Source organism: Acyrthosiphon pisum, chromosome X, assembly GCF_005508785.2.
Source record: "Acyrthosiphon pisum isolate AL4f chromosome X, pea_aphid_22Mar2018_4r6ur, whole genome shotgun sequence".
Taxonomy (NCBI): domain Eukaryota; kingdom Metazoa; phylum Arthropoda; class Insecta; order Hemiptera; family Aphididae; genus Acyrthosiphon; species Acyrthosiphon pisum.
In genome coordinates this window covers 76,434,188-76,450,328 of record NC_042493.1, presented here as the reverse complement: position 1 = coordinate 76,450,328, position 16,141 = coordinate 76,434,188, and the positions used below count along the sequence as shown (strand labels likewise).

At 29.5% G+C, this 16,141-nt stretch overlaps 1 protein-coding gene across 5 annotated transcripts; it reads right to left on the bottom strand.

The window, feature by feature from the left end:
* Positions 1 to 9,730: 9,730 nt before the first annotated feature.
* LOC100574017 (piwi-like protein Siwi) lies at positions 9,731 to 15,542 on the bottom strand. 5 transcript variants are annotated; one of them, XM_029489389.1, is made up of 9 exons: positions 13,438 to 15,542; positions 12,832 to 12,948; positions 12,100 to 12,427; positions 11,890 to 12,044; positions 11,458 to 11,626; positions 10,458 to 10,579; positions 10,237 to 10,394; positions 9,923 to 10,065; positions 9,731 to 9,851 (listed from the first exon to the last, which is right to left on the bottom strand). In XM_029489389.1, the coding sequence occupies exons 5-8, from the start codon at positions 11,621 to 11,623 to the stop codon at positions 9,999 to 10,001; spliced, it is 513 nt and encodes a 170-aa protein (XP_029345249.1). In that variant the 5' UTR covers positions 11,624 to 11,626; positions 11,890 to 12,044; positions 12,100 to 12,427; positions 12,832 to 12,948; positions 13,438 to 15,542; the 3' UTR covers positions 9,731 to 9,851; positions 9,923 to 9,998. The 5 variants fall into 5 exon arrangements, with proteins under 5 accessions (XP_029345249.1, XP_029345252.1, XP_029345248.1 ...); XM_029489392.1 differs by lacking the exon at positions 11,890 to 12,044 and having other exon boundaries at positions 13,438 to 13,477; positions 13,612 to 15,540; XM_029489388.1 differs by lacking the exon at positions 11,890 to 12,044 and having other exon boundaries at positions 13,438 to 15,540.
* Positions 15,543 to 16,141: the final 599 nt, after the last annotated feature.

Sequence of the window (16,141 nt, the reverse complement as noted above, 5' to 3'; positions counted from 1 at the left end):
ATAGCCCGACTTTTTGTTAGGGAGTTTGGAACTTGGCATTTTTTCACGGTTATGTTTTTGTTGGGGATTATATTTATTCCTTCAAAAATTAAAAAAAAAATGTGATTTGTAATACCTAGTGTTAAATACAGTTAGAATCAGATAATATTATTATGATATAACTGTATATAATACTAGGTATTATAAATCACATATTTATTTTCATTTAAAAAAATAAAATTTTAATTTTTGAAGAAATAAATGTTTATTGTGGGCCATATTTTTGAGACTACTGACCTACATAATATTTGGCCAGGCAGGATATATATTCTATCTTAAGATAGAATACCCCAAACAGAGACCTGTTTCCATCCGGCAGTATAGATATTCCTCATAATGGCATAATATGTGACCTGTGGAATTGGAAAAAAATTGTAGAACCAGTATATTCTACTTTAAGACAAAGATAAACTACAATATTATTCTTATAACCATAGTATTTTACTAAAATGAACAAGTAATTTTTTCACTTAAAATTCTTTCATTTTTTTGTACATAACCTATTCCAAAAGATATTATAAATATAAAATTTATGATCAAATTTCAAATTATTCCTTGACATTTAAGTTCTATATGCTTGTCATCATACATTAACATATTATGGGTGAAAATTGACCTGTATTTCTTATTAAAACTCATAATTTATTTGCTTGATATATTTTCATTTATATGGTGGTTTTAATGACTTATTTTGTAGGCACCTGTCACCTATACATACCTTTTGTTTAAGGGTGTCGGTGCCAGTATTTCCAATTTTCGAAATTTCTGTGCTATTTGAATATTATGTTCTATATTTTAGTTATTGCCTTAATTATAATACTTTTCCACTAATCTACAGCTCGATACTTATTAAGACGGGGTCGATACGGTGTATTATATCAACGAAAATGACTTCACGGGAAAAACTCTCACGCCCTGTAGAATTGTCGAATTTCGTTAATTTTTTTTTTATCTGAGAGATGAGAAGTTTCTACAGGTCGGATCAAAGCTCGATTTTTTATTTTACTTTGAATAGTAGTAGAAAAATACGTTTGAAAAAGGACAAATATTATGCATTTTTCAAATGCATATTGCAGTTTCTATAATTATAGTTTTCAAAATCGGGCTTTGTTCCGACCTACAAAATGTTCTCTACTTTAAGATAAAAAAAAAAATTAACGAAATTCGATAATTCTACAGGTTGTGAGAGTTTTTCCTGTAAGACATGTTTTTGTACCAAAACACGCACCGGCACCGACACCCTTTATATTAATTTCTCAGTAGACAGTAGTCATTGAATATTGTTTTATTGTCCACGCAATCAGTATATTTATGGAGTAGATACCAATCTTCTGTAAGAAAAGAGTGAATAATGTTATTGTATAAATGTGGCTACTGGCTAGACAAACGGTAGAATAATTGTAAGACATTTTAATTTAATTAAAATAATATTTGTAGTCTGTTAATAGTTACATCTTAAATGAAGAACCAATAAGAAAAATTGTTATAATTACAGTAAAAGTGATGTAAACAACATGTCAATGGCTGGCCCACTCATCAACAGTAGGTAACTCTAAAAGTTTTTGTTATGTATAAGCACGGTTTTAAATTGAGTTTAGAGAAACTTTGCTTTGGCTCCAAAACTTTTTACTCAACCGTGTGTTATATGTGTAGAAATAAATAGAAGTTTTACAACAGCAAAATATATTCTCTTACAGAATAAAACATTGACAACTTATGACACTACACAAAAAAGTGAAGAACAACATTAATATCCTGAACCTGTGATAGTAAATGTTGATATTGAACGTTAAGTATTCACAGCTATCACACATATTCTTGGACATATTCAGGGTTGTTTCTACCATATAACTAAATCGAAGTTTAATCAAACCTATCGGAAAGTACAAAAGTTAAAACTACAGACACAATATAGAGAAAATCAAAACTTAATTTAATTTTGTTGAAAATTTGAAGGTTTGGCATTCTTACCTGTTTGAAACACCAACGATGGTATGGCATATTTAAAAAATATTGTTCTTGGGGATGCTGAAACTTTGATACATCGTATCTAATTGGCAAGTACAGACAAGTTAAGAAATTGTCCACTAATGTATGAAACGTAGGTAGACGAATGAACTTTTAATGATAATGAATGTACAAACAATTCAACCGAAGGATGGAATAATAGTAGGTCAAACACATCTAACAATTTGGACTATTATAATATGTAAGATAAGGTTAAAAGTGGCAGCTGATGAAACAAAGCTAGCCCAAATTCAACTGAGTATCACACAGACATAACAAAAAACAGTATAAAAAATACAAATCCAGGTGTCGATACAAAGTCCATACAAAAAGGTGGGTAAATGGATGTCGCTTTGTTGTACAGTAGGTTACAAGTGTATAATTGATGGTATTAAACTTGAATTTAATGATATAATATAATGTCAATGTGGATATTGTATATTATATTTATATTGTTATTACTATAATTATTAATACGGTAGCCTGTAAGTTGAATTAATATTATAAAATTACAACAAAATAACTTAAATTGTTATTCTTGGTTATTTAATATGAATTTCCCCAAAATTTGAATATGAAATAAAAATTTAAAAAAACTGTTGATATTTTTTGTTTACAGAATAACTTACGTACATGGAACCTTATTGTTATAAGTTTTCAATACTTAGCTATAAAATCATTTTTAAATTCTGAGTGGAACAACGAATGTATTGATTTTACAATGATATGTGTTTTTTTTTTTTAAATTTAATTTTGAATTTTTTTTTGTGTGTGTACACGATAAGTAGTTGAAATAATGTGTTTTGATTTTCAACTTCAGTATCTTGTTCGATGGGAAAGTGAATATTGTTGGTGCGTTAGGAGTTAAAAATTTAAATTCCCAATAGTTTTCAAAAGCGCCAGGAAAAACAACATAAAAATTAAGGAGAAACTGGAATTTTTACGCAAAATCGGTTTTCCACAATATCGATTTTGGTTTTTGGTGTAACTCTAAAACAAATGAACGGATATACATACAATTTTGACTGGTTGTTTATATTTGCATTTCCTATACACGATAAAATTTTGAAAATATTTTGGTTTGTTTTGAACTGTTTAGGAACATTTTCTATTTCCAATTTTATTAGACTTTTTTCTATGAATGTCAAAAAAACATTATTTGTTAGGTAAAAAAGCTTAACAATTTAATACAAGGCTCCTACTATATTGTTACAATGACATTTGAAAAATATTAAAAATCCTTAGTCACACTTTTTATTTATAAGCATTTAAAATTCAAATCTTGACAAAATACGGAAAAATCACGAAAATTAGCAAATTAATTTGAATTGAGGATTCATAAAAATTTTTCTTTTTAAATCTAAGGTTTGAAAATGTAATATAAGATTATTCATAAGTTTGTATACCTTTATCAAAAAAAAAATGTCAACACGCAAATCAAATTAAATTTGTATGAGTGTTTGAAATTCATAATTTTATACAATATTGGATATTCACTCGATTTCTTATGTAGCGTTTTTGTTATTTTATTGTTATTCAAAAACGAAGATACATGAAAATATTTTGACTCTTTTTGGGCTGTTTACGGACATAAGTCAGTTTTAAATTTATTGATTGGGTAAAAAAGACTGACAATTAAATGCAAGGCTCCTGATATATTGTTACAATAGCAGTTGAAAAATATTAAAAATACATGGACACAATTTTTTTTTATAAGTACCTATTTAAAGTTCGAATTTTGACAACATTTTCAAATTATATAGCTAAGGATTGAAAATTTAAAACACGTTTCATGTTCCACGTAAATAAGTCATATAATGTCATATTATGCTGACTGACCGTTTTCACTCAGAATCTTTTTTTTTTATACAATAATATTATATCATTGGATTTAAATTTAACACCATCCATTACAGTGACCCACTTGTAACCAATACTCTCAACTCCTTAACTGTTCAGCAGAGCCACATCCACTTACCCACCTTTTTAATTTTAAATTTGATACATTTAAAAAATCGAACTTAAAATGCTTATAAAAAAAAAATTATGCCTTTTTTAAAATATTTTTCATCTGCTATTTAAACAATATATCAGGAGCCTTGTATTAAATTTTGACACTATTTGGCCCAACAAATACAATTTTATTGATATTTATAGAAACAAAAATGAAAATTTGAAATTGTCCGTAAACAGCTGCTTAAAACAAGTCAAAACATTTTGAAATAGTTACGGTGTATAGAAAATGCTAATATAAAAAAACCAGTGAGAATTTCAAGTATCTACAGTCATTTGCTTAAGAGTTACACCAAAAACTAAAATCGATTTTGTCGAAAACCGATTTAGCTTAAAAATTCCCGGTTTTCCTAATTTTTTTTATTTTTTATTTGGATTTTGACCTCTAGCACCAACAAGATTCACTTTCTCATCGAACAAGATACTAATTGAAAATCGAAGCATTATTTCGACTATTTATCGTATACTATTTATTACCTACACGGCTACAGACAAATAAAAAAAAAACACATCATTGTAAAATCAACATTCATTGCCCAGAATCTAAATTTGAAAATGTTCGTAAACAGTTTAAAACGAGTCAAAATATTTTGATAATTTTATCGTGTATAGAAAATGTTAGAATAAGCAAAGTATAGACGCAGAATAGATGAAATTTCATCTATTCTGTTCTGTGGTATAGACTATATAGACACCGTTCGTCCGTTCATGTGACGTGTGCTACAAGTTATCAATTAAATATTTCATATCAATATTATAAATTATTTGAAAAATGTCAAATCAGTAATCACAATATAATATTTAATCCATTATCCATTATGCATAGCACGGACCACGAACATAATATAATAGTACTACTACCCGACTACAACACCGTAGTAGTCCGTAATGCACATGATATAAACAACATGGTATGATCGCAAAAGTCTAGATTTGGTCCAAGTCCGCGCAATACGTCACTTGCTTACCAGTTACCCATATTATCATATTGTCATTAAATTATTATTACTAAACACTATAATACGTCACGTGCTTACCGAATGATATGACCGTCAAAAAGTTACGATCATACCTTGTTTTTACATTATGGTGATGCATAGCAAAGGGTATACAATAGTATTATACTGAAACTCATGGTTCATAAAAACTTTAAATAAATTAAAACGGACGTCGTCCGTTGTCATATTCATATCATATCTATATATTTATCCATGCTGTGCCGCCGTGGACTCCATCGAGTCTGTGATTATTATGTGCCGTGATAACCATAAAACAACCTAACCAATGATACCACCGGCAGGCCATATAGGTTGTATAATGTATCTGATTTCACTTTTCACTACTTAAATCGTGCATTCGTGCTTTTCAGAGTGTTTCACAGTGCGGTTGCTTAATGCTTTGGATTGATTATTGGTTCATATAAAAATTCAAACTTTGGGTTAGGTATTTTTTTTAGTAATATTGAATTAAATACTATTAAATACAACATTTTTAGGTTTTCTCGATAAATTACGATTTTGAAAAAACCAAATCCTTCAAAAAAAGTACTATCTTTTTTAAACCTTTGAGGATCGAAGCAGAAGCGTGCCTAGACGAGTTCCTAGTTTTTAAAAATCGATTAATTCGATTATTAAGGGGGTAAATGTTGAGATAAAATTTAAATTTTTCAAAAAAACAATTGGCGAGAAATTTTGTTTTGCCAATTTCTCAAACTTAAATACGAGACGCAGCTTTTTTGAGAACAGAAATTTGATCTAGAAGTGTCACTCCATTGAACGTCGAATATTTCAAGACGATACAACCCACATTGAATGAGCTAGTACTTCAAAATTTACATCCAATTTTGTGTTGTTAGTTCAAATATACAGTGTGCTCCGTTTTAAATGTACCACTAAATATCTCAGCCCGATAATCTTAGATTGAAATACGGTTTGCTGCAATAGCTAAGGGATACTGAAGTACACATTTAAGGACAAATTTCAAATTTTTAACTCTTGTAGTATGCGCATAGTGTTAAGTGCAGTTATGTGTACTTAAATTATAACTTTTTACTCACTTAGATCTAACCTTGGATCATGGTAACCATTGAGTCAATTTAGAGAGACTAGGGAGGGTTTAGACTGCTAGTTTTATTTAAGCCCCCCTATTTTTTTTCTATATTATATTATATCCAATAATTACCCGATAACAAAAAGTCAAATTAAAAAGAGTAACTTAACTATAGTATTTTGTAGCCAACTTAATAACCAGAGTACAAATATGAAGTCTAATAACTTATGTATATATAATCAATTATTAGTATTATTATTGTTAGTATTTAAAAGCAATGATATGATACAAATTTAAAACTGTGTGTGTTATTTTATTAACAGGAATAAATAATCACACCATCAAATTATAAACAGTATATTGAGTCTATTCCATCTATATTAATTTTACCAAAAGGTAACTCTTCAGACAGTAAATAATAATATTAAGTTTAATCTAATTTTCTTTTATTAAATTTGTTACTTTTTATTTAAATAAAAGTTATGGTTAATAATTGATCTTTATTTTTTATATTATTTTGTATTTTAATGAATTCTAGTATTTCTTTCATAATTAATTGTTACATACTATATTGTTTAATAGTTTAAGTGCACTATCTCCTTAAAGAATTTACTTTTTAAATAATCTATATTTGTTCATTTCTCTTAATGTATACAAATAAACAATTCAAATATCAAATATCCTGGTGTCTATTTTTTTATATTCACCCACGTCCCGACAGTCTTTTAATATATATACGTTATGTTTTTTGGAGTTATACAATAATATTTGTACCGCACAATAATTATCATACGATAATTTTTGAACATAAAAATACATTTTTTTCATAAAATATATAAATTAATTTTTTAAATTGGTATACCCATTCGTATAATTTGTAGGGAATTTTGGATTCTATGTTGATACAGTTGTTTGGGATTTGCTGGTTTTTTTTTTATCCTCCATGAAATTTCGGGAGAAGTACCTGATGCCCTAACATCAGCATAACATAATATGGATAAAAAAAATATTATGTTAAGACATTGACTTTTTATACATTTATTAATACACACGTTATCATTCAAGATTGTATTAATTATACCATTGGTATATTGGATTGACTTTCACATATGCTTTTTATTAGACTCTTTACTTTGTTATTTAAATAATTTATATTTTAATTCAACAATTATTGTTGAATATAGTTGTCCCCATGTAATTTGGGGAATTTCTTGAACTAGTTAATAATGTATATGACGGTTTAATGTATTTTTCTGTTCTTCAATCTATTATTTCTATAGCATTGAATTTATGGTTTTACACGGATTTTATTAAAATTTGTCTGATGTATAACATATTTTTATGGTTGAATAATTCCCCTGAACAATATTTTAATGGTAGGGAAAACACTACTTTAACAATAATTTTAAGTTCCACATTTATGTAATACCTATAAAGTTATATCCAATAAGAAGCTGTAAACGTATAGTAACTATTGGCATGTAAGGGCTTAATGATGTGTCTTGAGTGAATTATGGTCTTTAACATAACACTATTTACTGTAATGAGGTCCCATTTTACTACAGCATACATAGTAGTTAACCTTGATACCTACATTATTTTTATATAGGTACATACGCTTACGTATGAGGCCTAACCACGGAAAATATGGGAGAAAAATCCTTACGAACCTTTTAGATTTTGAGCAAAGAAAAGAATATTTGTTTTACAATAATGTGTGTTTTTTTTTAAAAAATATTGTTTAAGGGGATTGAAGGCGGTGGATTTAATAAGGGGTCGCGTATAGGCAATTCGATGTCTTATATTCGTTACGCAGCATGGTTGTGTGCGAAGTAAATTATTATTAGTGTGTGTAGATACGTTCGGAATTCGCCGTCTGCCACTCTCGCACGCACACGCACATGTCATTAAATCGAGAAAAACGAAATAATATATTCTTCTATGCATCACCTATAAAAACTACCAAAAGCGGTAGTAAATTAAACATACTTCCTGAAGTTTGATTGTAATTTCGAAAAAAGGGTTAAATTCGTAAGCTTCTAGACTATGCTTTGTAGAAACCACTTTTTTGATATAAGACCCAAAAATCTCAAAATAAATACAAATGTAATGCAATTATTTCATGAGATTTTCAAAAAAAATCCAAATTGTATTTAAAATTGAAGATTGAAAATCAATTTTCTAGAAAGCTTAGTTATTTTGCCAAACAATTCATACATGCATTAAAAATTAAAATTAGACATTCGGAAGTATGTGTAATTTACCACCGTTTATTGGTCTAATACGTACGAAAAATACGTGACATGCGATCCCGTTAATAATTTCATTAACTCACCCTCCCCTCCCGCCGTACATAGTGTGTACACATTATTATTAAATGAAATTATTATAATTTTTATTGTAAATAATCCTTACAAAAAATAACACATTAAAACTATTGAAACAAAGTATGGGTTCTAATTGTCAAGCTTTAATATTTACTGTTGAAAGCTGAAAAAAAGCTAAAAGCTAAAAAAAAAAAGTAGGGGTTCCACGATAAAAGTGGACATAAAAAAGGGTCACGCTGTTTATTATAAAACTAGAAGCTGACACGTTAATGCTTTGCTATTGCTATGTATTTTTAATTGTTCAACTTCTTTTGGATGTAAATGTGTAACACGCCGTGGAAGCAATATCTTTTTAAGTGTGACGTCCTCTCAAGATCAAAAATATCTTATATTACGAAAAATAAATAATAAGAATTTCTATGGCTATTTTAATAGGCAATACTTATTTGAAAATGGATTTGTTTTTAATTTAATTGAAAACTTTAACTTTTGATATAGAAAAAACTAAATTTTGAATAATTTTTTAAAGTTTGACAATTTATTATACTTGGAATATTTTTAAATAAATACTATTTCAAAATTTGTTGATTCATGACCATGTTAACTATACAAATTTAAAACGAACAACGTTTACCAACAATGTTAGTTCAACATGACTTAGTGTCATTTATATAGTATGATAATATTATAATTAATTTTAATATTAATCTTGCTTATCCAAGATAGAAGAATTTTTTCTATTACTTTTGTGTAGGTACCTACCTATATTATAGGTGGTAGGTACAGACACAAAAAACAAATATAAATACATTCATCGCTCAGAATACTACAATATTTTCCAAACTTTTGAAATGTGTGATCTTCAATTTTAGACCACTCAATTGTATACTCGGCAGAGCCTTAAAAGTCCTGAGATCAGATCTGGTATATATTGTATATACCGGAGTGTCATAGACTGTATAGAAATACAGAATACAATACAAAATATAGTCTTAAGCAGTTGAGTTATGATAATCTATACGCCATAACAACAAACATTCAAATAAGATACTAAACATGTGTTGGTAGTAAATTAATTTATTTGTAATAACTTAAAAACAGTAAAGGTTATAAAGCCAAGAAGAAATTTAATTGAAAAAAAAATCAATCAAACTTAAAAAATCAATAAAAAAATAAACGGCAACATTAATATTTATAACAGAAGTACAACAACTATTACAATTAAAATATTTTTTCATAAAAAAATATTATTACACATCAATTATAGTTGAATGACATATTATCAGAAAAAAAGGTATATTAAAGGAAGTATAACAACTCATCCAATCCAATGTTGGGCGAACGTCTGAGACTCTGCCCAGTGAGGAATGCCAACTTGTGAGCCAACTGACATGGAGCAAGAACTCGAACTGTACCCTAGGAATGATTTAAACAAAGCGCATGGGTTAAAGCACTAAAAAGAATAGCACACCAAAAGGTATACTAACCGACCAATTGTAGTACATATGGGTCAATTTGAATGTAAGTCTTTGCATAATATTTGGAAGAAGTCCAAGTGTATCTTCAATGACTTGATAATGTGTAAGAGTTACAGTACCCTGTCTTACATGTTGTGATACCAAAAAGAAATCTATTATCATGTAATTCATAATTTTAAGCATTACATTTTTTTATACTCTTGCTTTACTTCATGACAAACAAAAGTAGTATAAAAAATATTTACAAAATTCCAATATAATAGAATTAAATTACTTGTAATAAAATGTACAAATTCAGGTTAAATAATTTTTATATGGCTTACTTAGTTGGATCTGTAACAACGCTATCAATAATTGTACCGGGTAGAGGATTTTCAGGCCCTCTGTTGCTAAGAGCAAAAAATCTTGTTCTAATTCGTTGTGTGACTATAACAAATGCTAATGGGACAGAACTTTTCCCATAAAAATGTTCACAAGCAGTCTATAAAAAAAAATATAAAATTTAACTATAATATGCAATTTAAAATAATTAAAGCAAACCTACCTGCAAAAGCCTAACTTCTGTCTTATGGACGTGTGATATTTGACCTTCTCCAACACCATCTCTATGTACAATTATCGAAGTAGGTAATGCACCATTTTTAGTCCTATACTTAGCCAATGCCTCTGAAAAATAAAATCAATTTTTACATAGTTATTTTTCTCGCATACCTACGTCCTATACATATAATTATATTTTTAATTCCACAATAATTATGAAACAATAATAAATAGGACAACCGAGTTAAATGACTACCATATTTAAAAATAAACCCCAAATTATATCAAAATTTAGTATTTTGTGGTTCAATAATAATTTTATAAATTATTAAGCACTTATTCCTCATTCTTTCAAATAGAGGAACTGATGGTATTTATTCTTCGTCCTATACAGTTTAGGAGTAGTTGGTTGGTGAATCCTACTCACCCGAGTAATACTGTTTTTGAGGGTAGTGTTTTAAGTTCACGGCTCACAGGTGAAATTGAGTTGATGCTAAACCAATAATTTAGTATTATTTGTAATATTTAATCAACTACAAATGAGATCTAAAAATTAGATAAGTGGTACATTGTGTCTGCGTTGCTAATAAAATGTTACTAAACTTGGCTGTAGTACTTTAGTAGCTTTAAGCGGATTTGTCGATCAAGCCTACTAATAGTAAGGCTCTACATATAGAATGGGTATGCTATGCCACCATTTTGCGACTCATTTATCAATGATAAAATGACAAAATAAAGGGGGAGAAATTCAAATTCACATAACATTATTAGTCGCAAAATGGCGGCGTAGCATACCTGTATCTATAGTGCCCTACTAATAGTAAATTATTACAGTTATGACTGAGAAATGGAATATAATTTTGACTAAATATAATATTATAGTTATTAGTTTAATAGTATAATGTGTTCTCAAAAATAAGGAATATCAATATAAAAATCTGGTTAAATATTCATATAAAAGTTAACATATAAAATCCACAATTGACGAATTAACAAATACATACTGCTTATGCCTGTAGCAAAATGAACAGAGAGTTCCTCTCCACTTTCGTGTGGTTCCACACAGCTGAAGTAACTTGTATAAGCATCATTCATCGTTGATACTAAAGTCCCAAATGAAAGGTTTTTCTGCTGGCTGTCATGACACACATCAAAACCAACTATCATCATCCCCTAAAAAAATTATTGAGTAAAAGTAACTAGAATTTAATTTGTATATTCCATTTTATTTAAGTTACTTTTTTAGGAATGGTAACTAGCCAAGGGGCACCTCCAAGTTTACAATTTATTTGTATAGCTTAGTATAAAAGCAGTATTAGTATAAAAGTAATAAAGCTTATAGCTTTGTATATTTGGGAGGGCTATGGATATTTTTGGGGGGCTTAGCCCCTAAATCCCCTCCCCCTATTTACGCCTCATATATATTAGAAATGTACCTGATCTATCAATACATAGTTTTCTTTTAATCATACTATACATATCACCACGTGCTGACGGAATAACACATAAAATCAATGACGGATTCGATTCATTAATTACTTTTTCCAGATCGTTTAAAAATGTATTTGATTTCCCATCAGCCATAGGGAAACTAAAGATTATATTTGTAAGCTTTCAAAAAATGAATAAATTAAAAAAATATTTACATAACAGGCCTGGGTAGTGCAAATATCATGCCTTGTGCTGCTCTTGCAAGACTTTGAGCAAATGCTTCTACTTCACGGTAACACGCCGTAACAGTCTTTCGGAGCTAGAATGGTCCAAAGTTTCACAATGGCAGAGGTGAACAATGGTAATGAGCGTATATGCCTTGTCCAATCAGCTTCTTCACCATTATAGTCTTTAGAACGACTATAAATTACCTCTGGTTGTAATGTACGACCAGTGAGTTCAACCAACTTGTTACCATTGATTATACATAGTACATTTTAACTCTAATACACGAGCCAGATAGTATTTGAAAATCAATTTTTTCTATAAATTATAATGTGAAGGTGTATTATGTAATATAATATAAATTGTGTTTGTATATATTATGAACACTGACCAGAAAGTAAGGTTACCACGTCAAGGAGATCAATGTTGTGGTAATGTGATTAAGGGGGGGGGGGGGTGGAGCAAAAGGTATATGAGCACATACTAAAAGCTGGTGTCAAGCCTTCAAAAATGTGGTGAACATTTTTTGGAGAAATAATCACATATTAATTTTCCATATTATATCCAGCAAATTTTATTAAAATATATGCATTTTTCGATTTTTAACAGTGTTGTAACCTTACATTCTAGAGTCTAGATGATTCTCTTATAAATGTATAATATAATAATATTTTCTAGATATTAAAATAAAATAAAAATTGTATTAAAATATTAAACCTTACCTTGTTTTCCAATATCACCCAATGATGATTGAGGTCTTGGTGTTTTAAAATGTTCAAGACCAATCTGTTTTCGCCCTCGTACTGCTCCACGCCCTAACGGTACTAGTTGTACATCTCCTTAAATATAAGACATAAGTTGGTTATCATTTAGATTTTATTAATTTTGCCTTTTCACTGCTAAACTTTTTTTCCTAAAACTCCATTCTCTGCTAAATTAATTTAAATTTTTTTCTCATATTCTTAAATGATCATTTTTTTTTTTTTGTTAAATCATATTATGTAGAAATTTAAAAAATATATGTTTATTGGCTTGCATTTTAGGTTTTAAATTTATACGACTACGGTACTCAACAGGGTCAGCATGGTCACATTCTATAGTTAGAAGTGGTGTAATTTTGGTCTTCAAATCATAATGATTTAAATGTGTATTTAATGTTTATATTATTTACATTAATACAAAAATGAAAACCGAAACTTTTTTATTGTTAAATTACTTATTTTTTTTTGTATTTTATTTTATGGATAAAGGAACGTGATTTTATGTCTGAAGCTAGTACGTCCATAGCAGTGAAAGTGTTAAAACAGACTATATAAAAGATATATTACCTGCACCCAAATTTTTAAGACCTTCTGTAATTTGTTGCACCTTAAATAAATGCATAAAATTAATATTTTTAAATAATATGAAATTTCAAATAGATTCTTTCCCCTGCCATAGAGTCTTGTTTAAGGGTTACATTATCACTAGACATTCCACGACAAGGTAAATTATCAGCATACATCCCAGGTCTTAGCCCTAGTGGCCTAGGGGCTTTTTGCTGGGGTGCATCAGTAGGTCGTGGTGGCATTGGACGAGGTTGCCATGACATTGAACCCATAACTGGTTTTTTAGTGGCGGTGAAGAAGGTATTGGCTGTGATATGGTTGATCTAGGTCCTCCATTTATTCCTCGAGGAGGTGAATTCGAAAAACCTGATACACCTGGTTGAATGGTTGGGAATCGAGGATATCTGCGGGCTTTTCCCCTTGGTTGTCTTATGGGTTCCATTTGGAATAATTCTACTAAAATAAAGTTTTAATTTCTATATTATGGTAGGTACAATAATAATAAGAAACAAAACATATTTGTTGAATATAATTTAATACTGTATAAAAATTAAAAAGTAACAACATATTGAGTCCGGACACCAAACTCTTACGCCACTAACACCTAGGTCTAAAAAATATATTATGGAGGACTAGCTGGGTGTGTAGTGGTGTAATAGCTCGAACAGTAGTGGTCGGGATCGCCTAGCAATTACTGTCGGCTATGTAGTGATTGTTGTGGATTATGTGTATTTGTGTATTAATGTGTGTATGCGTGTGGGTGTGTGTGTACAATAAAACAATAATAATAAAATGGTAACACGGTTTCTGGTAATAAGTTGCTGTTGCTGTATAATACACAATAATAATAATGACACAAATATGTAAAAAATCACATCAACACAACTGTATAAAATTATGATAATAAATAAATAAATAAAAAAATAAATAAATAAGTATATAATAATTAGTGCACGGATCTTATAGCCAGCAGCATAAATATAATAAATAAGTAATGCATGCTCTTAGCCAAGCGGCATAAATATAATAAATAATAAACTAATAATGTACAACCCTTATGGCTGAACAGAATAAATTACAATAATATTATGGGTAGCTATTTAAGCTGTTAGCTCGTGTGAAGTTACGTATAAAATAGAAAAAGAATACGTGGCCCTTATGGCACACGATACTATAATAATAAGAATATATCTGCGGCCCTTATGACTCAACAGATTCAATATAAAATAAATAATAACATAATAATAAAAACTCACAGTTTGTGGAGCGTAGTCTAGCTATACTCCGGCCCACGAGAGTCCATATTATGTCAGAATGCGTCCGTCACGGCGCATGGGCACGTAGCCGAATAGAGGGAATGGCATCATGGTGGGAGAAAACAGACGTCACGTATTACTATATGAATGCGCGGTTTACGTATGGACTCTCGTGGGCCGGAGTATAGCTGGTCCTGTGCTAAAATTATATAAAATGATACACAATAATATAATAATAATAAGTGACGAATGACGATTCACACACGTAAACTCTGGACAAATAATATAATAATAATGCCTTTATGGCTCACAATAATAAAAGATAATACAATTAATAACAATATAGGCTCGATCGTGTTCACTGTCACGTTAAAAAATTATAGTGTTCACCCTTTACTTATAGAGTAAGAAAAAATATTTAATAGTTTGAGACACGTCGGTGTTCTCGGTAAGACGTACAAAACAGGACAGATTCACGGCGGCCGTGCTAAGTAATATTCGCGTAGACGGCGCGGCGGCGTGCGATAACATTTAATCTACATATTATAATGTGTCTTGTGTATAACTCACAAGACACATTCAATACGAAAATAAAACAATACAAAATTAATAAAGTGCTATGTGTGTGTGAGACCAGCTGTCCTCCGTGACCAGTGTTAATATTAATTAAAATATAAACATAATATTATGTTGTTATGTTGCGGCGGCAACAGTCATAATAACAACATTCAGTGGCGTAGACAGGAAGCTGCAGCCCCTCCCCCCTGAAATGAAAAAAAATTAATTTAATGGTATAATATGATAGTCGCTCAAAAAGTCTTAAATTGTATTTAAAATATTTAAAAATGTACTATAAGTATTAACACTTTTCAACTATCTATCTGTGGTAGCACGTATTTAATGTGTAAAAGTGTAAAAGTTTATCAGCCCCCCCCTCTCTGAAAAAAATCTTGGCTACGCCACTGACAACATTAATTGTTGTTATTCCCAAAGTACGAACCACGTCATAAATTTTACAATAACAAAGTCAATAGGTCACTTCACACTTGTATATAATGTAAAATCGACTCTTAGCATACTATAGGCACTACAGTATGTGGTACGTCATGCGTTAGTAAAATGTTATTTATTACTGAAGGCAGTGTATCCATTTTTGTCTAAATCGATCTACAAATATTAAACCATAATCCTAAACTCAACAGTTTATGGGCCCAGGCACATTATTTGGATAAACCAAGGCTTTGCACCCAAACGATTTATTCGGGTTATGGTTTCGGGTGCTTCAAATAAAAATAGAGGTTGTGGTTTCAGGTTTTCTTCATTTTTAAGAATATGGGTTTTGTTTAGCCAGTTTATTTATTCGGGTTATGGGTTATTTAAAATCGAGTAATATATCAATTTTGTTGTGCGTAAAGTGTTAAATTTGATTAAGCAAAGTCTAAAGTATA

What these genes read in the sequence shown, in the direction of transcription:
- LOC100574017 (XM_029489389.1), bottom strand. Translation starts at nt 11,623, where the DNA reads ATGATGATAGTTGGTTTTGATGTGTGTCATGACAGCCAGCAGAAAAAC. An exon ending in TTTTGCTACAGGCATAAGCA is followed by an intron (nt 10,580 to 11,457) that starts GTATGTATTTGT and finishes TTTATTTTTCAG; the next exon opens with AGGCATTGGCTAAGTATAGG. An exon ending in CAGAAGTTAGGCTTTTGCAG is followed by an intron (nt 10,395 to 10,457) that starts GTAGGTTTGCTT and finishes TTTTTTTTATAG; the next exon opens with ACTGCTTGTGAACATTTTTA.